This window comes from Haliotis rufescens, unplaced genomic scaffold, assembly GCF_023055435.1.
Source record: "Haliotis rufescens isolate VD_foot unplaced genomic scaffold, xgHalRufe1.0.p SCAF_11, whole genome shotgun sequence".
In the NCBI taxonomy this organism is placed as follows: Eukaryota; Metazoa; Mollusca; class Gastropoda; order Lepetellida; family Haliotidae; genus Haliotis; species Haliotis rufescens.
In genome coordinates, this window is record NW_025963791.1 from 21,722,227 (window position 1) to 21,746,400 (window position 24,174).

General features: G+C 40.6%; 1 protein-coding gene across 1 annotated transcript; it reads left to right on the forward strand.

The window, feature by feature from the left end:
- The first annotated feature begins 7,168 nt into the window (after window positions 1–7,168).
- On the forward strand, window positions 7,169–20,244 carry LOC124137215 (transcription factor Sox-10-like). Its single transcript, XM_046503410.2, has 3 exons — window positions 7,169–7,730; window positions 18,093–18,427; window positions 18,616–20,244. The coding sequence occupies exons 1-3, from the start codon at window positions 7,363–7,365 to the stop codon at window positions 19,344–19,346; spliced, it is 1,434 nt and encodes a 477-aa protein (XP_046359366.1). The 5' UTR covers window positions 7,169–7,362; the 3' UTR covers window positions 19,347–20,244.
- Window positions 20,245–24,174: the final 3,930 nt, after the last annotated feature.

Below are 24,174 nucleotides of genomic sequence, written 5' to 3' on the forward strand. Positions count from 1 at the left end.
AATTAACGTTCAGAAAACTATGTAAACTTACTATACGTAATGTATTTTTTTCTACACAGCGAATAACACAAAATACAACTTGAATTAATAAAAAAAATCATAAACTATTCATCTGAAGAACACATTCGAATCGACTGTACATTTAATGCAATGTACATCTAAACAATATTTTTTTTCAATTTGGGACGGCCCCTAATTCATTTCACAGCTCCTTGCCGCGACGCATCAACATGGTCATGTGGAATTCATCATAACAGTTTGAAGATATTATGGTGCGTGCATGCTTTCATTCTGACCTCTATTATTACCATCTCGATATGGACCCGAATGCTATATGACACTAAGAGGGCCGAGGGGGAACAGGGAGCGTTGCGTCACGAGCCCCATGGCCACCGTGGCGCTGTATACCTGCTCAGGTCAGGTGCTAGACTAATTACTTAAAGGAATAGCAGACAATAGATAATTAGAACCTCAGGTATTTAAAAACGCCCACACGCTTTAACATGACACGAGGGCGAATTTAGGCAATCTGAAATTTGACGAGTTGAAAATTACAGTTCAGCATAAGGATATTACGAGAGCATAATTTCAAGGTTTAATTTGACAGGTGTCTGTTTTATGTCGAAATTATGTAAATTTGATCACGAGGTAGCTCACTCAATGCGGACCTAGAAAAGTACACCTAATACAGTTTCCAACCGTCCATCTGTCTCTATTCAGGGTTTAAACATTATGTAATACTGTAACACATCATGTATTAATTAAACAGATTTATATGGCCGAGTTATAACTTAATGCTGTGGTGTTTATTAAACCATATCTGAATTATTACCATTTATTCTGACCAAGCATTCACAACATTTTAAAGTAACAATTCAACCCGCACTTTTCAAATTCTTGACATAATTGAAATATTGAGGACAAGTGGGAAAGCAAGCAGGGATACAGTGTTGCGGGAAGAAAACACATTTTTTTCGGCGAAGTAATTATGATATGAATTCAAATCATGATATAAATGTCATGTATGATTGATAGCCATCATTTAACTGAAGTCAACGTTGTGAAAATAGTTTTTTCATTGCTTATTTTATATAGAAAATATAACGCTACACGGATACCTTCGTTTAAGATTCTAGATTTCGTTCCTATAGTTTCACTTGCCAAATATGAGCAAAGGCCCGTTCTACAGAGTTCCGCATCCATGAGAACATAATAGATCGTACTGCTTCGTTCATTATTATGTTTTATTAAATCCATATAAAGTGAAACCTTGTTCACTTGAAATCTGTTAACTCAATATATTGTTTAAGACGGTGTTTTGTCGTGATCCCGAAAGAATTCTTATATGCACTATGGTCTAATATCGGCACACTAGACTAACATCGGCACGATGGCCTGTGAATTCAGCACTATGGTCTAATATCGGCACCCTGGACTAACATCGACACGATGGCCTGTGAGTTCAGCACTATGCTCTAATATCGGCACACTAGACTAACATCGACACGATGGCCTGTGAGTTCAGCACTATGGTCTAATATCGGCACCCTTGACTAACATCGACACGATGGCCTGTGAATTCAGCACTATGGTCTAATATCGGCACACTAGACTAACATCGACACGATGGCCTGTGAATTCAGCACTATGGTCTAATATCGGCACCCTGGATTAACATCGACACGATGGCCTGTGAGTTCAGCACTACGGTCTAATATCGGCACACTAGACTAACATCGACACGATGGCCTGTGAGTTCAGCACTATGGTCTAATATTGGCACCCTGGACTAACATTGGCACGATGGCCTGTGAATTCAGCACTATGGTCTAATATCGGCACTCTGGATTAGCATCGGCACGATGGCCTGTGAATTCAGCACTATGGTCTAATATCGGCAATGTGATCTCTTAATACAGGATATTTACCATCCACAAAAACACTCGACTGATAACCTCTATCTACATGCACATGTTCTGTACCGAGTGGAATCCGGGTTAGAAATGGTTCACATGCCGGTCGTAAGAGGCGACCAAATGGATCAGATTGTCATACTCGGTGACTTGGTTGATTGTGTGTCATCGTACCCCGACGGCGTGACGTTGTTCATGATATCGACCACTTGTTTTATTTTTCTGACCGAGATTCAATTATTAACAGACCGCCGTCATATAGCGGGATGTGATGGCGGCGTAAAACAACAACCAACTGAATTTACAAAGACTTTACTCTCAAATTTGATCAAAATGTAAGTCAGAAGGTGATTGGGCATTTTATCACATTAACTGAGCTATACACCGTCTTCATACAGTCGCTGTACATCACACGGAGCTATTTTGGACCTGTAAAAGATATGGTGTAATATATGCTGGTATGCACTAAGCCGTGGTCCACGTTCATTGACACGGATATACATACAACGGTGTCAACAACCTCAGCCTTTAATCATTTGTGAACACAGAACGGGTAAGACGAATGACGGAACATCAATTCTGCGATTTACAGGAAAGGTTTTAATCACTTAAACCATCGCGAACCAATTAAAACTGTTTTTGTTAAGCGCAAATGTTCTTATTCCAATAATTACATAACAATAGTCTTGATATAAATGATAAATTGATGGAAGCATATGTGTTTTCATAGCCACGAAGATCTGAACGTGTGTTTGTTTTGTTCGTGTTATGAAAGAAGAAGAAGGAGAAAAATTGTTTATTTTTGTCTCACCCATGGTCACAAAATACATAACACCACAAGATAAAACATGGCTACCCATTCAGGGTTATGAGAGACATTTAACATATAAACAAATTATAAATTAAATTATGTCAATGATTCTACGGATGGCAAATACATTTCATAACATCAACAGCTTGCATCTTTTGGAAATGCGTTTAACCAATAAGTGAGAGGTGTTTGGTTTAACGCGTTTGCTTCTATACCCGTATACCTATATTTTGTTTTACGTCTGAAAAAGAATCGTTTTATTGAAGACTTGTCAATGCAACGTCAAAGTGTAAATGATGAATTGCAAGACAAACTTTGCGGTTCAAACACACACACACACTCCCCACCACACACCATTCTCCGACGCATACACTCCCGGCCTTTCCTCAGACTCAAGACGACGATTTATCTACACTTTGTCCGAAAACCTGTCTTAGATTTACGAAATTTAATTTAATATCACTATTTAATTTTTTTTTTATATTAATAGAGTTCATATATTTGTTGTCAGTTACATACATAGTCTTCGTTATTCCACGTGGAATGGCTTTACGATACATTACGTTAGTAAGTAATGGGAATATGTTTATTGTCTACTCAAGGTGAAACTTTTACCAAATTTCACTTCTCTCGGTCTCACTTTCACATCCACCCATTACCCACGATAACTTTCACTCACACCCACCCCTCACACACACTCACTCTCAGCCATACCGACCCCTCCCTCCAGCCTTACCCACCACGAACTCCTATCCACCCCGGCCTCAATCAGTCGGAGGACCACCCCGCTCCCACCCTACCCCCCACAATCTAACTAACCACGATCTCCTACCCACCCCAGCCTCAATAAGTCGGACGAACACCCCGCTCCCACCCCCAACAATCTAACCCACCACGAACCCCAGCCTCAATCAGTCGGACGATCACCCCGCTACCACTCCCACCCCCACAATCTTACCCACCACGAACCCCAGCCTCAATCAGTCGGACGATCACCCCGCTACCACTCCCACCCCCACAATCTTACCCACCACGAGCTCCTACCCACCCCAGCCTCAATCAGTCGGACGATCACCCCGCTACCTGACCCCACAATCTAACCCACCATAAACCCCAGCCTCAATCAGTCGGACGATCACCCCGCTACCACTCCCACCCCCAAAATCTAACCCACCACGAACCCCAGCCTCAATCAGTTGGACGATCACCCCGCTACCACTCCCACCCCCACAATCTTACCCACCACGAACTCCTATCCACCCCAACCCCAATCACCCGGACGACCACCCCGCTCACACCCCACAATCTAATCCACCACGAACCCCAGCCTCAATCACTCGGACGACCACCCCGCTCACACCCCACAATCTAACCCACCACGAAGTCATATCCACCCCTCACTCAAGCCCATCCCAACCAGCCTCTCTGAAGTGTTTTGGACAGGTTTATGATAATAAAGGAGTTAACATCTTTCCAATGCTGAGACGAACAAAACCTTGCTAAAACTCACACGCAAACGTCTCACAGCCATAGACAAATCGTAACTAAACTGTGTAAAAAACCTTTTGATGTTTTTATGTTCCTATACAGCAATGAGCAAGCAAGACCGCAATTCAAAAGATACGTTCCATAATGTTTTTATTTGCAAGCAGATACTTTAAAAACGTAATAGCCCTATAACAGACAGCTAACGGGATGTTAGGCAGTTGCGAAGCTATTATTTCATTAATGAACTCAGTGGAGTTTGATAATTGACACATTATTTCGTCACGGATGAGTGACAGCCAGGAACTGTGCAGAGCCAACACTGCATGGAACGTTTTGCACGTGCATGTTACTTCTCTGTTGATAACTTTGATCGTGATGCACGTGCAGCACGGACGTGATACAGTTATGGTCGCGACCGCTGCTGGGGCCCATCTACCTGTTAATTACAGGTGTTAACTGTACATATTACTGTAGATATTTCTTTCTTTGATGTGGTTAATTATAGCCGTTGTATAAACTATCCCATGGGATGGGAGGGGACGACAAGGAATGAGTTCAATTAGCCCCTAATTCATTACATGCGTTGAGACTGCAAGTTTCCTGTTTTTCCTGCTGAAAGCGATGTTGTAACCCTTTAAATTCTAACACCTTTACACCACATTAACTGTTATAAAACATGTCAAACACTTTTTTAATTTGAACGAAAAAAAATATTGTAATGATTCAATAATATTTTCTCTATGTTTAGTTATATCATAAATAATGGTTCAAAGTATAGGATCTTAACGTTGGGCCGAATATATCACTTTGCTGTACCAAACCAAGGGTTAATAGGACCTAAAGCAGCAAATGGTATCTGTTAACGTGAATATGTACAAGTAGACAATCATATCAAAATGCTAGCATGTTCAAAGAAGGAGCAATTTCTGATCGCAGATCAAACAGTTTCTAAACCATACCCAACGGGGGTTTGCGAGTCGCAGTTCCCTTCAAGAGCGGACCACAACGTAAATCCGAAATCCCACCCCAAAACTCCTTGACGGGACTTATCAATAGACTTTCCTTATGTGAAAGTTCGCCCGACATCTCTCCACAACCCACAAATTAAATCTTAATAGTCCCGTTCAGATAATCAACAGTCCCCTCAACATTTGTGCAGCCATCGTAATTAGCTGTAGAAAAGTTCGAGGCGCCATTGGTGCCTGGAGATGAAGAATCGTGGGCCGATTCTCTGGCAATAACTCTTGAAGGAGAAACGTCCAAAACGCCAGACGCCCAATACGTTCCAGAAGCACTACAGAGTGTCTTATTAACGACGGTATTCACCTCAAGAGTGTTGGTATATAAACTATACACACACTCAGTTTTATGCATTTGTCCCCGGATTGAGGAAGGGTTTATGATTATGGTAAATATATGATGCTAATTTTGAGTTATTTGTCGATGAGTCTGTCGGAAAGATCATCGTGACTGATGTAGGTTTAGAAATTATAGAAAACAGTGTTAAATATAAACGCCCTACTTAATTTCAAACTTATATCGATAGCACAGGGAGTATTTCGCGGAAATGCGTATTTCCTCAATATATTTGATTAACTCTTGAATAAAGTACCTAATATTGTCGCATTAACTAAAAAATATATTCTTTGATGAAAAATAAAACAGGATTGTAATGGAAGTTCTAAGCTTGCCAGTAAATGGTTCTTCAGATTAAATGAAGTAGATGACTTCTTAATAAACTCATAGTATACATGTTAAAAGGTGAAGTTTGAGGTCCCTGTAGAGATAAGGTTTATATTGAAGTGTTCATGCGTCAATGACTGTCTGAATGTTTAACAGTACTTCAGGACTTAATTCTTTTCTATCGTCATGTTGCTAATTGGATTAAGATGCGTTTATTAATATAACACTCTATGAACATGCATATGAACGTCCGTCCCACAATACAGAGGATAAAGGAGGATACAGTGGATTCATAAGATTTTACATTGCTACAAAAAGGGAACATGTACTTTTATCTGAGTTGATCATGAGTCCTGATCGACAGCCACGTCATGCTGCAGGGATATATTCACTCTAAGCTTATCTGTCACACTTAGTATCTTTATATTTACTTTCGTGACCAACTCACATTGGAGTATGCAGTTATGTTAGGCCACACGTTGGCTGTTGTACCACCACACAACCGGACTAGCTGTACGCTGTACAATGGCGGCACATGTCGGGTAGATATTTCTACAGGGAGCTCATGAATGGTTCGCCTACCCGGCTGAGCTCGGGCAATAATCGGGTACACTGCCCCGCCCCCTAAGCCCCGACCTTGAGTTGAGGATCACGTGATACCCGCAACTTATGAATGAAATGGGGCCGTGTCAAGGCGTCGCGAGCTGCGACAAGCTCCGTACAGCGATAGTGACAGTTTATCAATGGATCTGTATAGCAGATTACAAAACATCCAAATGCAATATCAAACTGAATAAATTAGTTTCAAGGTGGTGTTAAATTGAATTGATGCAAATGTTTACATTCGTTCAACGAGTTTTAGACGGATCCTGGCAGAAACTGATGCAAAAGTTAAAACGAAATGACCAACACCTGTGTTTAATTTAGGATAGATAGGTGAGGTAGGTTCGCTGTCTCACCAAGTCCACCCTTTCAATAAAACTGCAGCACTTAATACCCCAGGCAAAGGCAAGAGGTTTACACGAGGACGTGTCCTATGGGCTCTACCAGGCAGTGTTTATTTTTCTCCTATTATCTTCATATTGTGAGCAGGCCACTGCGATTAAAACCAGAAACTGCTATTAAGATTGTTCTACTCTTTCCGCCCCGGAGAGTGGTAATGCGAGTCGAGTTGACAAATTCGTTTCATCCTGTGCGCACCGCCGCACCAGCCGCGCCGGTCTCACCGTTGGTTCGCCGGGGGAAGAAGAGGCGGGGCTTAGATCGGCTCATTTACATACATCAACAGCACCCCCGGGGCGTTCTTGGGCACTATCAAATCCACCACACTGTCTAGCGTAATTCATTATCAGGCAAACTGTCCTGGCGACTACACAAGGCTTCACGTCTGACGTCCAATCAGTTTTGGAAAGACAACACGACATAACCACCATCACTGACATTGGAACCTTAACGCCACCCAACACCATGAGCAGCGACACTGAGAACAGCCGCTCTCCCGACCTGCGTTCCCCCTCCCCCGGACACCCAGAGGGGGACCCACCCGGAATGCCCACCCCAGAGGAAATGAAGGAAAGACTTGCCGGTATTGGTGCGGATGACCCTAAGTTTTCCATGCACATCCAGGAGGCTGTGTCTCAAGTCCTCAAAGGCTATGACTGGTCACTTGTGTCCACTCCGTCAAGGGCTAACGGAGGGGAAAAGCGAAAGCCCCACATCAAAAGACCTATGAACGCTTTTATGGTGTGGGCACAGGCTGCTAGAAGGAAACTTGCAGACCAATATCCCCATCTTCATAACGCGGAACTGAGCAAGACTTTAGGAAAGCTTTGGAGGTAGGAATCAACCTTGTATACTGTCTCCGTGTTCTTATATGTCATGTCCTAACCTGTAAACACCCTATGTTATTTCTAACAAACTGTCTCGCCCATAAATCTGTACAACGCTGAAATCCCTATTGTAAACAGTTCACTAACACATAGCTTAGCACTTTTGTAGTGTTGTTAGAATTTAAATGTGTCGCCTTCTTGTTAATATGGACGTCTTCCACCTTGCTATATATGCATGGTACACCAGTCGACCCGAGACGAAACAAGGCTCTCGAATGCTACGTCAACTTCACGGAGAGCGATCACGTAGACGGGAGATTTTATCCGCAAAAACTGTTCTTCATGTTCTGCAGATGTTCCATGTTGACTTTCAAACTAGATCAGAAGATTATTTTCCGCACAAAAAGTTTAAAACCATGTGTTTCTGAGCGAAACGGAAATAAGTGGTTTTGAGCACAGGATCTGCCCCATTGTAAATGTGTTGTATGTTTGTAAAGTTTAAATACCCGACAATCAACTTTGAACTTTTACCATTTACTTTTATTAGCATGAATTATGCACATTTCGTCTACGCTGAGGCTGAAATATACAACAGTGTTGGCGAAATGGCATATCACATGTTTAAACGTTTAAACCACTTGTTGATTTCTGTCAGCCCCATGTCTTCATATTAAACTGAGGACTGCGATAACGCACATGTAGACAGAGATGTTCACGGAGGTCGATATTTGATGTTATAGTAAACCATTATAAACATTAAAACATTAAAACATTAAAACGTTATTAAATATGCATCAATAAATTAGTAATTACATGTATTAAAACAACGAAAACAAAATCGATGCCATGTTTATCTTTTATTTCATTTCAATTATTGCATTTATTTTAATTTTGATTTCAATTCTAATAGAAACCTATACCCCTAAAAACTAAACTGACAGTTCATTCAATTGACGTCACGGGGTAATGAAAATCGCTTGAAATGCTATATTCCGTTTCCTAATTAATCAACTATCTGCCAAGTACATTTAATCCTGTTTGAAAGACGAAAGTTAAAAGAGGTTGTAGACCCGAGTTTTGCGCTTGAGAGGTTAATCAGTAAAGATGTCATATGTCATGAAGTCTTCCCTCCGGCTGAGAGTAATTCAAATTAGCTAACATTTTAATAGGTGCCACAACGCTAGATCAAACGAATCTCGCCGAAACTCGCACTGACAGCGAGACCTGACGAACATATGTAGAGAGCCCTGCCAGTGAAAGATTGTAAATATTAAGATTAGCAATAAACGTCACTCCCATAGACAAACTGTTACGTTAAATTACTGCTATTTGATGGACAGAGAGCGTGTAAATTTATTGTTACTTTCATATGTTGTTTACTGTAGAACTGATTACATACCACGTACGCCTTGTAATCCATTCAATCATGTATCTAACCGCGGTTGTTCTTGGTAGTTTTGTTTCAAATTGAAATTCAATTTAATGAAGTTAAAAGCTGATTGGAACAAATTACTTTCCATGTTGCTTAATTATGTCTACCGCCTACAGCGAAAGTTGTCATACAACTTAACCAGCTTATCTGTAGCCGTTGACTGTTTTATTGATAAAACCCGATTGTTTATGCATGCAGAGTTTTATTAGTAGTATGCTTCTGCGCATAATGTCAGTGCATACGTTTTTCGAAATTTCAATTTTCGAGGAATGTTTATTTCCGTGGAAAACGCTTTTTGTACGAATCTGAAATCGCACTTGCGTTAACCAGGATAACGTAACCCATGGCGAAACTCTATATTTGATACTGGGCTTAGCTGTCGCGCCCGCCCTATAAGAAGTCCCCCACGTCACATAACATAGTGTATCAACCTAAACTAGGGCAGCGAAAAGGATTTAATTCGGACCACACAGATCTATGGGGCGAATCGGGGCAGCTCGCGTTTCTCCCCCGAGATTCGAGACTGTTCGGGGGGGAGAGGTTGTGTGTCGTGTGAGTCCCCACCGGCATTCGACCGAGTTCCCCTTTTTACCTGCAGGGGGACAACACTCCAACGCGCTTTCATCTTCGGAGAATTGCCATAATTGATAACAGTGTTGACTCGTATGATATGAAAGTTGCGTTTTGGCGACGCGCTTTTAGTGTTGCCCGTGCAGCAAGTACGCACGGGGGTGCAGATCGTTTGCGGAGAACAGTGGATGGTGCCACGATTTGTGCACGCTTTGGATACGGTTAGGCGCACTTCGTACGCATCGAGCGTTTTCCCCCTCGACTTTCGTATGTCAAACTGTCGGAGGAATCACGGCCCATCAAACCCATCCTTTTTAAAAACTAACAAATAAAGTTGAAGGCCGAAGAGTTACCCCGTAGAGTCTTTTATGAAGGAGACACAGCAGATTAGGGTTGTAAAAGCGATGCGCTCAAACGTTGTTATGATATTAAATTCTATGATAATACTACCAACCGAAGTAGAACGAGATAACAAGACATATGTAATTACTTACCTGAGGATTAGATGCCGATTATACTCATCTAATACATTTTGATTCTAAAGAAAATTACAGTTTACCATGCCGTTTCCAAGACGCATAGAATTCATTTGTACCTATCATTTATTATGTTCACATGGTAATAATTAATACATTTTATACAGAATAGCATAATACAGTTCATAGTCACCTGGGAATTGTCAAATTAACTATTAAAATATAAATGGTCGACATTATAACACGACATGCTCACATTTTTAATTAAATGTCAGATTATTACAATTTATTGGTCCTTAATGAATGTAAAGTAAATGTGATCTCATCGCTATATTGCCGATGTTAAATATAGCTCACTCACTCAACAATGTATTCCAGCCGAAACTTAATAAAAGTGCTTAGTTTGTAATTTTGTTCTTTGACTTAGTGCTGTAAAAATATTGAAATATCTTAACTACTTAACTAAACTGCCGGGGAAAAAAAGTATACACTTCAAAATTTGATTTGACAAAACTATTTCAAATGTCATCAAAACTTAACTAGGCTGAAAACAGTCGCCGAAATACTGCAAACTTAAGGTTCAAAACACAATGATACCCGTATCATATACATTGCCATTGAATAACCATTTCTTGTTTTCTGAATTTTTTAGCCCGCATCAAACAAGGGTGTATATTTTCTTCTACCCGGCAGTTTATTAAAGAAATCATTCCCGAGTTGTTTGGAAAGTGTCTTTTCCCATTTATACTACGCATAATTAACTCCAAAAGTTGTTTTCCAGGTCAACAACAAAATACCTCCCGTCCCCACCCCTTTTCATCGTGTCCAATGAAGGACGAGCGGGTGGTCCATGATTTGTCCTCACATGTGTTAAAAGGTCAAAAAGCATGTCCCAGCTAAATCCCCGCTAAGGATATCGCAGCTTTCCAACGTCTCCCGCCTGATAAGTCACAGCTCAAATCGTGAGAAATATTTTTTTTCCCCGATGTCTAAAATACATAAGAGTGAGAACGCTGAAAAACTGTAGGGTTATCTTCTTATCCAAACAATATTACTCTCGCTCTTGTATCCAGCTTGTATAGGTCGACAACAAATCCGACAAACTGACTCCAGCGTGAAAGTTCCCATCGTATAAAAACCTAAACTAACAGAATGAGGTTTTCCAAATTCAGTTTATATTCATATTTAACGCGTCATCACTCTTGCAGCGGTAACGAATGACGTTTAGTTTCGTATGAATGTCGTCTGCCTCTGCTTGACGGCAGTAAATTCATCTCTGTTACGACATTGTGTTTATACACAGACATACATGTGACAATTTGTCAGAGCTTGCCAAATGGGAACAATTCCGCCAAAGTCGGTCTATCTGCCAAAACTGATAGCAGTTGTTGATACCATCATTTCAGTCGCCGGTTTTCGATCAGCCGCCATTTTATCAGCGATATCGGTCATAATGGCGGACATGGGGTTTTGACGGGGGTATAGATACATGTCACAGGAATATATACGCCAGTTTAACGCTTATAAACAATCACATCTTATCCCACAACACGTAAAAATGAAAACTTATAGCTTAAGAATTTTAACAAGTATATCCTGTCTTGACATGCATAAATGTGAAATAAGCCGACGATACATTCCAAGCGTTAGTTATCTTCTTTAAGCAGACGTCAGGCGGGCGAACAGTTGGGGAATCATGTTGTTTTAGTTTCCTATTTCTTTAGATATTCCTAGGCCCTCACAAATTTATATTTTTTCAACACCTGATAAAACGCAGACCTTTGAACAAAAACAAATATGTTATGATGACTATTTTGAAATAGCACAACATCCAGGCGAAAACTGAGATTTCTTGGGTTGTTTGGAATCGTAACACAAGAAACAGATTTTTTGGGTTTTCAAATATTTAAATCAAATCAATTTTTAATTTATTCCTTTTTTACGTCGTAGTTAAACAAACATTCGTTCAGGTTAAGTGATAAAACAAATAAGAAAGAAAATGAACTAACAAAACCAATTGAATTCTTGTAATTTGATAAATATTCCATTACAAGTGTTCCGTTATAATGTTACCTCTCATTTACATGCAAATGTTCTGGAATACGATGTCAGGCTTCGTGGTTATTTCGCACAGTATGTTCAGATATTTCAACTATTTCACTGTCTATTAGAAAGGGGTGCTCAAGTGGCCGGTGTCAATTCTCAAATTTAAACTGTTGTTCAAAGCGAAAGGAAACAAAATGTGTCAACTAACAAACACCTTTTCACGAGCTGATTTAACATCCTTTACATTTGTTGCTCCTTCTTCTGACCAGTATAACGTCAAGTTGCTAAGTCTCGATCAAGCACTGACCATGGGGCAGCGCGTGATGTATCTGAACCCATATGGCGGATGTTGGCCACATGACAAATTGATAAAGACCGCAGACAAGTCACGACAATGTGACAGACGTTGGCCAAACCAACCCGGGGTCTTCTGGCGTCCCCCGGGGGTCGCACTCAGGTGTGAGGGGCTTTAAGGGAGGGGGTTGGGCCACGATAGGGACCCGGGCAACTTAGCAATGTCCCTATATACGGCTCCTTTGCCCCCCAACGTTCAATATTAGAGGTGTTTGCCACATTGTTAACACCGAGCGCGTGATGTTCATAGTCAACACAGCGTGGCCAAGCGACTGTGCAAAATGTGCCACTTGTAATTCATTACCAACAAGGGTATTTGTCTTCATTTTGTACCCCCGGTACTAATTACTATACAAATGATAGCTTTTGTACCGCCTCTACCGTCTTGTCGGATAGAACTGAGTCTTCACTTGGCTTACCTTTCCCTTCTATAGTGTAAAGAATATCTCTCGTTTAAAACAGTTCAATGTCACTATGTTAAAATAATATGATAGACATTTTGAGACAAAATCATACTCTTTGCAATCAAAATTTAATGTTCAAGAAGAAAATATTTTATAAACATTATTTGATAAACAGTATTCGTGCTTTGACTGAAATGGTGTGTTGCGAGCCGTCTTTCTGGAACCAATATAGTCATGGAAAAACTATTAAATCAACTTAATCCTGTATATATAATCTTTAAAAGCCTCTAGGTTTCACAAGGTTGACAAGATTGTCCCTTCTTTCTATCAATGAGTCAGTTATCAAGTGTAACACATGTAGCCTAATCTCTTCATGTGACTCACAAGTGCTCGCTCCGCGCAAAAAAATAGTTCCTAGAAACGTTTGAAGGTTTTAATTACGAACGTACATGTATTTGCCATCAAATACGTAGATTCAATCTTGTATACTTAGAGGTGCAATAAAAAATGAATAGGTTCTTATCAATGTCACGCACGAGCCCAATGTCTAACACGTAGCAAGAAATTACATTCAAGATTGGCTAAAAAAGAATAAAAAAGAAATCGTACGCGAATTATTTGTACTGCAGCTTTACACGACTACGAATCGTATCTCTGTAGGTATCTGGTCATAGTTTTTTTGGTTCTATATGTATATCTCAATTTTCAAGAAAGAAAAATATCATACCACAAAAAACCCCATAAAATAACAGAAATAAGCTTCCCAAATTCAGTTTATGTTCATATAACACGCATCATCGCTCGTGCAGTGCTAACGAGTAAATAGTAATAAGACGCTAGTGTCAATATTATTATTCATAACTTTCATAATGACGGACGGTTATTACAAAAATCGTTAAAAGGGTTTTACCACATCGCGATAGGAAGATAAATCTTGACATGTACTTATCACTGCAACGATTGATGGTTATAGAAGAAATGATTAAAGATTGCATGAACCCTCAAAGACAGGGAAGGGATGTTTTTCATTATATTGAGATTGAGACACTATGTGGAGGCACAATTTCGGGGTTACGTCACGTCTCATGATGTGTCCAAACATAGAAGAATGTTTCTTGCCTCGTCGGCATCCCGTCTGCAGGAGAACGGCGAGGAAGGTTGGCATATCTTTGGCTTTATTCATAGAAATACTCCCAATTCTCCGGCCCGTCCGCTGCAACTTGTTGATGTTCGTCTCGCACGTGCAAGTCCCCCGCGCTGCTCCGCCGTCATCCGGGTTGAATCGGTCCGCGTGTTTCTGCAGAACCTGTTAATGTCACTTTCCTTGTATGGAAACCTGTCAGCGCAATAAATATTCATTTTTTTCTCTCGCCCTGTCACTTGGCAGGCCTATCGCTGATACTAAACAGGGCTGATTTACGTTCAAGAAAATACATTACCTAGACTTATAGGAATTCATAATACTCCCTTTATTAACCAGCTAGTTTTGGAATATATTGCTATGTATATCTATATTTAAAACGTTCAAGGTTATTTTGAAATAATGTTTTATGTTGATTTTCTCAGATTTAGATATTTCTCTCTGAACGAACTTTTTTAAATATTCCATGGAATCATTTAAATGATAAATCACCATCAGTGTCTTCAAATCGTCTACGAAGGTCTTGGGTAGAGTAAAGTGCGCATTCCACTGGCGGCACTTCAAAGGAAGTAGTGATGTAAACAAGATGTAGCAAAGTGTGTCATAAATTGCCTTTGTCATGCTTCGGTAAACAGCAGTGATAAAATGAACAATATTTATGGACATGTACTTACACAGCAAGCTTGCAATTCCAAACAGTATTATCACTGAATCAGGAAACTTACCGCAGCAAGACAAATTATAAAAAGTGTGGCATACAACTGACTGTTTAAGTTATAGAATTTGCATATTAAACGAAAATTAAACGACAGTTATAATTTTAAAGCAAAATACAGTAATGTTCAATAAAAAGAATGTTTGCATTTTACAGTCTTTAAATGTTTATTTGAGGTTACTAAGTTAGAGAAAACTAACTATCACTGAAGTGATGCATTGTGTTAAACAATGGGGATTCTTGAACAAGAGGTTTTAAACTTTTGTCAACGATATTTGAATTAAACTAATCAAATTGTCCAACGACTCCCTCAAGAAGTCATTGTATTCGCTTCATGTCCAGTGTAAAGGGCGCATTTGTTGACAACGTTCAATAAAAGTCGCCCGCCGTTTGAGATAGACCAACGAATCGCGTGCTGTTATTTGCATATTTAAAGGCCGGGACGTTGGATACAATTGAAATGTAGCGAAAGTCACGTTAATTTGCAAGTCACGTACAATCATTAATCTTCGTCAAAGTTTACCGGCAGTGCCAATAGCACGTGCATGTCTCGTGCGGTCGTGACCACAGGCAGATTCATCTCTTAGCATACGCTCACTAATGTCGGAAATATCCTTACACAGTGTTCGGCATAAAACTGTCGAATTTGACCCAAAACCTTTGTCTGCTTCCGCTAAAACAAATAGTTCGTTACGTGTGACCGTGTTGCCATTGCTTGGCGACCTGTCACGTTTGTTGGTGTTACTACGACACTAAGATACCCAGTGGTAACACTGAATCCCTTGTCAAGCTTATACGTGATTACCAAACACTGACAAGGGGTACAAGTTAACCCCCAATTCTACAAGCTGGTAATATTACGCAGTAGAAGACAATATTACTGTAACTGTGTAACCGAATGAAAAGACATGGCACGGGTTTCAAATTTTACACCTTCCTCCAAAAATTACATCATTTATAATTTCAACAACGAGAAATGAGAATATCTCAAACTTAAAATCAAAATCGTAGACTTTCAAACAATGGGCGAAAACGTCTCTTAAGACTGATGATGTTCAGACTTGTAGACGTTCAACACGTCCATGTGAATGTGTACAACGAGAGCACACATTATTAATTCATTTGAATTATTTTGGCACAATTACTTCAATCAAAGAGACGGATTTCATTGATAGATTGTTCAATAGAAGTTTAGGAAACAACAAGGGTCAACTAGGTTCTGTCTTACCGCAACTATTGCCCTGACAGCGCTATGGTAACTATATGGCATTCCATAAGTCCGCTGAGATCACTGTACGGAAATACCAGTTTATCAGCCTCTGCCCATTCGTCAGCGCCTCCTCCACCGGCATCCGTCCGTTTACGTCTAAGACGTGGAGGAATTTGTGTCAAGTTCCGCAGCCCCAATGATTCCTTATGATCGGGAAAATCTTCATACATATTTATGCGGGCACATTCTAAAATATAAATTTTGATTTTATGAATCAGTGAGTGTAAGATGGTCGATGTTGATTTGTAGCCTGTATGACTTAACATGACCGATGATATGCGAATTTATCAATAAGGGTAATAGTGAAGCTGTTTGACTGGTAAACAGATCAAAGGTTACGTCAGTAAATGCAAAATTAATACGCAGCAGTATTGAGATCACTTTCGCCAGCTGAATTTGACCTTTTTCTTATCCATATCAGTTTGAAACAATATTCTTTATGTTTTTCTTTACTCAAAATATAGAAAATATGAAAATATAGACAGCATTAAAGTATTGCTAAATTTCTATTAAATTTGGTATGTGAAAGTGTCCACAAGCCGTTGGTTAACGCGTATTGAAAATCTTTTCTTCGAAGGACATGTTTGCTTAAACCAGCACTCTTGCAGTAAAGGAAATGTTCAAAAACAGAACCAATTTTTAATTTAATATATCAAATCCCCTGGCTTGACCTTTTAATCCCTGATTAATATTGATGCGACCTTGATGGACATTTTTACGATTCCAGCTCACGGGAGGCGTTTACAGCCAAGCAAAGGGTTCCACGCAAATCCTTCAGACCTAATCACTAATCTTCTGAGTTAATCTGGGGGACCTTGATGCCATAGTTTGGTTAAACGCACCTTGTAAAACTCCCGTAGGGATTACCACTCTGCTGAGATTGTCTTAAACTGAATCTTCACTGTCAACAAGGCTTGTTCTGACGTGTCTTTGTATAAACTTGACATCTGAGAAACGCGGGAGGGTTTTGGTTTAAGACCTTGGTGAGTTTAGCCAAAGCTCCGCTCATGGACTGAGTCTGGCCGCCATTACAAAGTCTCGCACTCCAAACACAATGTTCCGCCATCTAGTCAAATATTGCCCGCGGATTGAGGTCCAGCCTTTTCCATAACCCCTGCATAAGAATCGGCTTTCGAGAACATTATGGCCTCGGGCATATTGTAGGTAAAAACGCCTGCCCTATGTTTCAGCGGAACGTGCTGATTTTCCGCCTGAGTGATTGGGTTACAAAGTTACCGCGCAGTACGTGTGTTGCTACGCGTTCTCAGGAAAATCTAGCTGAGTTTTGTCACAGGTGACTCAATCTCGCCTTTGTAACACCTGCAATTAAGAGTCCCTGTTTCCAGTATTAGTAACTTCAATGAAGTTATTCATTGTATAAAACACGTCACTTGACCAGCAAATGGGCTTTGCAAACATATATATATGAAGGGTATAATGCCATATGCCACAATGTACCCTTGTTAGCGACAGGACCACGAGATCGAGTGAAGATATTACGACTTAAGCCAACACTAGCCATTCTACACAAAACAAATACGTTATGTACACACCACGTTAGGCAGTGATTGGTTAAACGATAAGTTCATACCCATTCGGCTTAGGTTTGACATAGGAGCTTTCTTCATAGAGAAAACAGCACAAACTTAACTAATGAAATTGTTCCACAAATATTAATGCATAAACAATATCATGCATGTTACAGCTTTGGGATTCTCGTAACATCTTATCTGGGGGTAAAATTGTGAAATGGCCCTTGTTATTGCATGCGTTGTCCTTACGGTTTTAGCTATCTTGCGTGGTTAAAAAGTTCCGAGTTATTATGGCGGAAAGTAAGTTGTAAGCATGTGGATTAAAACTATTGAGGGCAAAAAAAAATGTTAATAGTCTTCTGAATAGTCTATTGTCTCATTCTTCTTGTTGAAGGACGCCAAACTAATTCCACATCTTTGTTTTACAGACTTCTTGGCGAGGAGGAGAAGCGTCCATTTGTGGAGGAAGCGGAGAGACTTCGTCTTCAACACAAGAAGGACTACCCTGACTACAAATACCAGCCACGCAGAAGGAAGCCCCTGAAGGGGCAACAGCAGGGTAACGAAAACGCCAGCCCTCTACCGGGGGTGCTGCTCAAGCCCGTGGGTGACTGCTCCTCCCCTAGCGATGATTGCTCCAGTGAGTGCTCCAGTCAGCCTGGGGGATCAAACGGCCCCCCTACCCCACCTACCACACCCAACCAACACGAGGCCCTCAACTTGAAGTGTATCTATGACAGAAAGGGAATCCGTGCTGGAACAGGTGAGTTGTGTCTCAGATGAAATGTGTAAACTTGTGACTTGTTTGATTATTCTTTCAAGTTTAACAAGCTTTTTAAACATATAGTTATTCGATACTCTCTTTCGCTGCACTAAGTTTAATGATCGAGTTAAGTTTTGTTTTAAATATTGATCAGCGTTTTTAAAAACGGTTATTGTTTCGTGTTTCAGGACAACTGGGTCCTTCCGGTCACCCAATAGACTTCAGCCGTGTTGATCTCCGAGAACTTAGCCCAGAAATCATCGACCCCTTCGACGATCCTCTTGATCTTGATCGCTACCTACCCCCCTCCGGAACGGCCCTCCCCAGCTCCCACCAGGGTCCCCACCCCGGCCACTACACCCCCTGCTACGGCAACCAGGGTAACAACGTTCCCGCCACCACCGCCACAAGCTGGACCAATTCCTACAGAGTGTCTTCCGCCAGCTCCTGCATCCAATCCTACATGCCTAACAACACCAGTACCACCAACAGCACCAACGGCGGCAGCAGCATCAGTTCTCCCTACGACATCAGTGAACAGTCGTCACAGTCCCGGACGGCCGGGCTCCATCAAGCCGCCCCATCAACATCTTCCTCTTCCTTCCACGCTGGCTCCCCAGAATATAAATACAGAGACGAAGACAATTCTCACATCAAGATGGAACAGCTTCCGGCCCACCAGTCTCAACCCTACAGAGTCGACCAGAAATACGACGCTTATGATGCATCGACGTCTAGGTACAATATGGACAATCCCGGACCTTTTGGTGGACCTGTTCAGAGCGCCTACCTTGGCCAGAACTCGGCTCCAGTAGGTGCTGCTCCTTCTTATCAGTATGCTATGGGGCTCCACCGACAGATGTTCAATCCCATTGCTGCTGCGGTACCCAGCGAACAGACCTGGGAAAGGTATACTTGAGTGGCGTCATTGTCAACAGCTGTGTTTGATCTCATCCCACAAATGCATAATACCGGTGGCCACCAATGTGGATGACAGGATCTTGAGGCTCTTGAGAGTGTCGTCTGCTCTTGGAACCAGGCTCGAGAAGCCAGGACTGCTTGAATGGCGTCTGTCTCTGAAGCGAGAACAGAACTGCGTTTGTGAACGAACTTCTTTGTGACATTACGCTCAATCTTTCGTGTCTCCAGAAGATATTGGTCGGACTTACAGACAGTATTGACGAGACTGTGTGTCCAAGAGACGTATCGTCTGGACTGTGCCATATTGTGTATGTAAATGTTATGTCATAGACCGCATCCCTCCACTATCAGCTTCAAAGAGACTATTTGCCAAGCAACATACGATCAGAATAGACACCTGACACATCAGCTCATGCAGGAATACAAGTGCTTCTTAAGCGTTGCAACAAGCTACGCCATATTATATTTGCCTGCAGTTAGATTTGGGTTGCTTTGTATGTGCCAAAGACGCAGCGTAGCGCCTATATGCATGACCAAAACAATGTAGACATCATATTACAGTGCTATTGTCTTCCTAGATCAAGTGCCTTGGCGCAGATGTAATCTGACTACTCATTGGTCAGTTTCATTGTGTAGAGACCTGTGATTGGTCAACTTTAGAGTGTCGTGATCTCATGTGCTGCACATGCACGAAATAGCTGGATTACCCTCTCTTTGATGATGTATCTATGCAAGCCTTATGCAAAGCACTATAGTTGTTACCTAAGTGATCTCCGTTCCTCGGTATGTTTATTCTATAAGCTATCTCAGAGGTAGAGAAGAACATCTTCATAAATCATGTACATATTTTCTAGATTGTTATTATTCAAGTTTTGAATAAACCTGTTTATACTTTTTATATGGGTTTCTTGTTCTCTCTTGAATTTTAAAGAAGTATGTTTGGACCAATTTGTTTGGTCCCAGATTGTTTTATTGGAGTAATTAATCACGTACTTTTTGTGCTTGCCAACTCAATTTACATCGTACATTAATCATCATGCAGTTAGCGATCCTCATAATATCGCAGATCTACATGTCTGTTTCACACCAGGCATGCCATCTTGATAGGGCTTTGTCCTTCTTGAAACGAGGATCAGCGTGTGGACATGGATGATTATATTATCTGATCTGGTTCGAACACACTGAAAAGAGCTTACTTCATCAAATGAGTTATATCAGTTCCTTAACATTAATCATTTATACCTCATCCTGCTGCTGCCGCTGCATGTGATGATGATGATGATGATGATGATGATGATGATGATTGATGAGGGTGGTGATGATGATGATGGTGAGGTTGTTGATGATGATGATGGTGGTGAGGTTGATGATGGTGAGGTTGATGACGATGATGTGATAATACCTAAAATATACTATCACACCTCTTCTGAGATCATACATTGTGTTAACACTTCTTAGAATTGGATCATCGTTAGGTGACCATGAACCTCGATAATACGGACATCTTTACATCTAATAACCGGATTAACAAGATGCGGCTGATTAAAGGAATACTTTTCTCCTGCACAGCCATACGTTACTGTATCAGTGATATTCCTCCGAGTTGCTCAACCATCCAGGCAGACCACCATGACGAGCAGTCGCTCTCAAACGTCGTACCTTGCAGAAATGCCCAGGTCCCCTATATGCAACGTAGACTTATAATAGTAATATGATATAATATTCCTAGCGGAATTGAACAGATGGGATAGGTCGGTCAGGCTCGCTGACTTGGTTGACGCATGTCATCGTATCCCAAATGCGTAGGTCCATGTTCATGATTTCAATCACTGGATTGTCTGGTTCAGACTGGAATATTGAGCGCGACGTTAAACAAGAAACAAGAAAACAGAACATAGCAGGACATAACGTTATTACACTCAAGACTTACAAATATCATATTTAGGGTTTACAGAGATCAATAGTCGTTAGATGGCGACCTTGAAATAATGCATTACAATATTTTCAGAACAATTACACTTTTAAATTGAAACCATTGGAGACGTTTTTACATCGAACAATTGGTCCTTACTTAGCAAAACAAATACTTTATATATGACATTCATCTCCAATATTTTCCGATGTGCAAAGGGGACAACTCCTTTGAATGAGTGGTATGTTATACCACCAAACTTTCTCATTTAGAAACGGTAAGATTGTAGGCCCAAGGCCTGTCCAACAAATAGATCTTAGCGCTACGACCATCGTAGCTCCTTAACGGTACACAGACTTGCGATTGTCTTAGTGGTGAGGTCGCTTTATTGAGGTCCTCGAGCCACTTTCACAAAGCGATCATAGCGTAACTATAATAAAGTGACAAAGCCCCTTCCATAGTCATACGGAATTTGTGCTGAAAGCAGAATCAATTGTACGATTCCGACTATATCATGAGCATGTGTTTATGACACCATCAAATAGTGATGACACTGGTGTTCGCGAATGTTAAGGTTATGCTAAAGTATAGGAGCTACAGTAGGTCTGACGCTAGGATTGACCTGTGTATGTAGGTCTGGTCACTCACCCCTCAAGTCTGTTTGTTTATTTGTTGTTTAACGCCGCACTCAGCAATATTACAGCTTTATGACGGCGGTCTGTAAATAATCGAGTCTGGACCAGACAATCCAGCGATTGACATCATGAACATCGATCCACGCAATTGGGATACGATGACATGCATCAACCAAGTCAGCGAGCCTGACCATCCGATCCTGTTAGTCGTCCCTTACGACAAGCTTAGTCGTCTTTTACCAGCAAGAATGGGTTGCTGAAGACCTATTCTACCCCGGATCTTCACGGGTATCCTTAGGTCAGTATTGGCGCTACGATTGTCGAGTCGAACCAAAGATCGTTTTGTGAAACTAGACTTGCAATGATCTGATGTCGATAAGTAGCAATCCACAATCCACATAAATCCGACCGTGTTCTTAAAGGAAGACATCGAGAGATTGGAAGACCTTACGCAACACATGACCTAAATACGTCACAAAATAATTTCCTTTCTGCACACAACACAAGTGTTATAACTTCCAGTATGACGAAGTCTATTAACGTGGTTGATATCCTAAATGGTTGTGTCAAATAACCTGAACCATTAAAAACAGTCTACGTCAATGGGTGGGATACGTCATCGTGGTTAGATCATGATGGCATGATATGCTTGAAACGTTTTTCTTAACTACAGTGACATCCTGGTCATAGATTTTCAAGATAACTATCACCTCCCACAGCTAAGGCCCGAGTTGCTGAATTTTATTACTTCAATAAAACTAGCAACGTATTGGCTGACGTTAACGTGACGTTAAATATTTAGATATTCCCCTAGAACACGACAGGAAAAATGACAATTCAAATTGATTCAATATTCAAGTTCAAGAGAACGTTGTAGTACCTTCACAAGACTGGACTAAATGGCACTGTACATGCCTGGTCGTTAACGACAAAGGGGAGAGCATATTCACCCACGAGTAGGCTCTACTTTGAATATGTATCATCAATTATAGTACAACATTAAGGACTAACCATTTCATTGAAAGTGACAGCCAAACAATTTCTGCTTTCTTTATGTGTGTATGTATATTCCTAAAATGCTTTCGTAATAAGGAAAACAAAAATGTTTGAGTGAGCAATGTGAATGTACACACGTTTCTCTATTTCTTTCCTTTCCTTTCTGTCATTAAATTTATTAACTGTAAATAGGAATACATGTAAATCTATGGGAGAGGGCGTTCTAAGTTGTGATGACTTGTGCCCAATCCTTTTCATGAGAATAAAATTTGTTTAAACTAAAACTAAAACAATTTCTGCGGTAACATATTGCTGTAAGGCGGGTTGATGTAGATCCGCGCCTCGTTCCTCAACGCGATCTTCGCGCTACGACTATCGTTGGGGGCCGGTCTTTTGATATTCTCGGGAGGGCCCGGGATGTCATTTTGAAAATCAATTAATAGTTCCAGACAATACCCCCCTAGTCATTTACACTGGTTGTCCCGAAAACAATGTGTTGTAGGTAAAAAACCATTGGCCTCTTCTGTCTCTACAAAAATATACAATCGATCCTCCACCTATAAAGTACAATCAACAATGCAAATACACATTGACAAATGTATTAATCATTATGCTCATCATTTACTAAATAATCATGATCATGATATTAATAAATTCACCGTCGTTCTCCCAAAGTGCTACCATAACTGAAAAGACACAGTGACCAAACCGAATGTCACTCATCACATGTTTTAAATATTTATGTATTAATTGTTACCTTCATAAATTAAAAGTTCATTTTCTATTCATTTTTATAAATCAAAACAGTTCTCTTATCTCAGAGTAAACATACACTATAAATCAGTCTGCACCAGTCGCGAATCTTTCGTCACTTTCGTTACAATTTGACTTCATACGATAAGACAGGTTTTACCTCCCTGTCGGTACAGACATGAATTACGTGAAACTGACGCTCGTTCTCATTGAACAATTAAACTGTCATTAACAAGATACTAAAGTTCCATGTTTTCTCTTGGCAGTAGTAAATACATACATACATCACCCACTTTATCAGCTCGAGTGTAAATCAAGGGAGTACGTTGTCTCCCAGTAATCTCAGGATTCGCTCAAAACCGATATAGACTTTATAAGCGGGGCGTCGAATGACATATCGCGCAACTTTTGATTGTTTTTGAACAACCGCTTTGTAATAGACAGGGAAAGGATGTAGGGCCAGATACTATTCCTTTTGGGCGACTACTATTTAAATAATAATAATATAATAATAATAACAACGACGACGA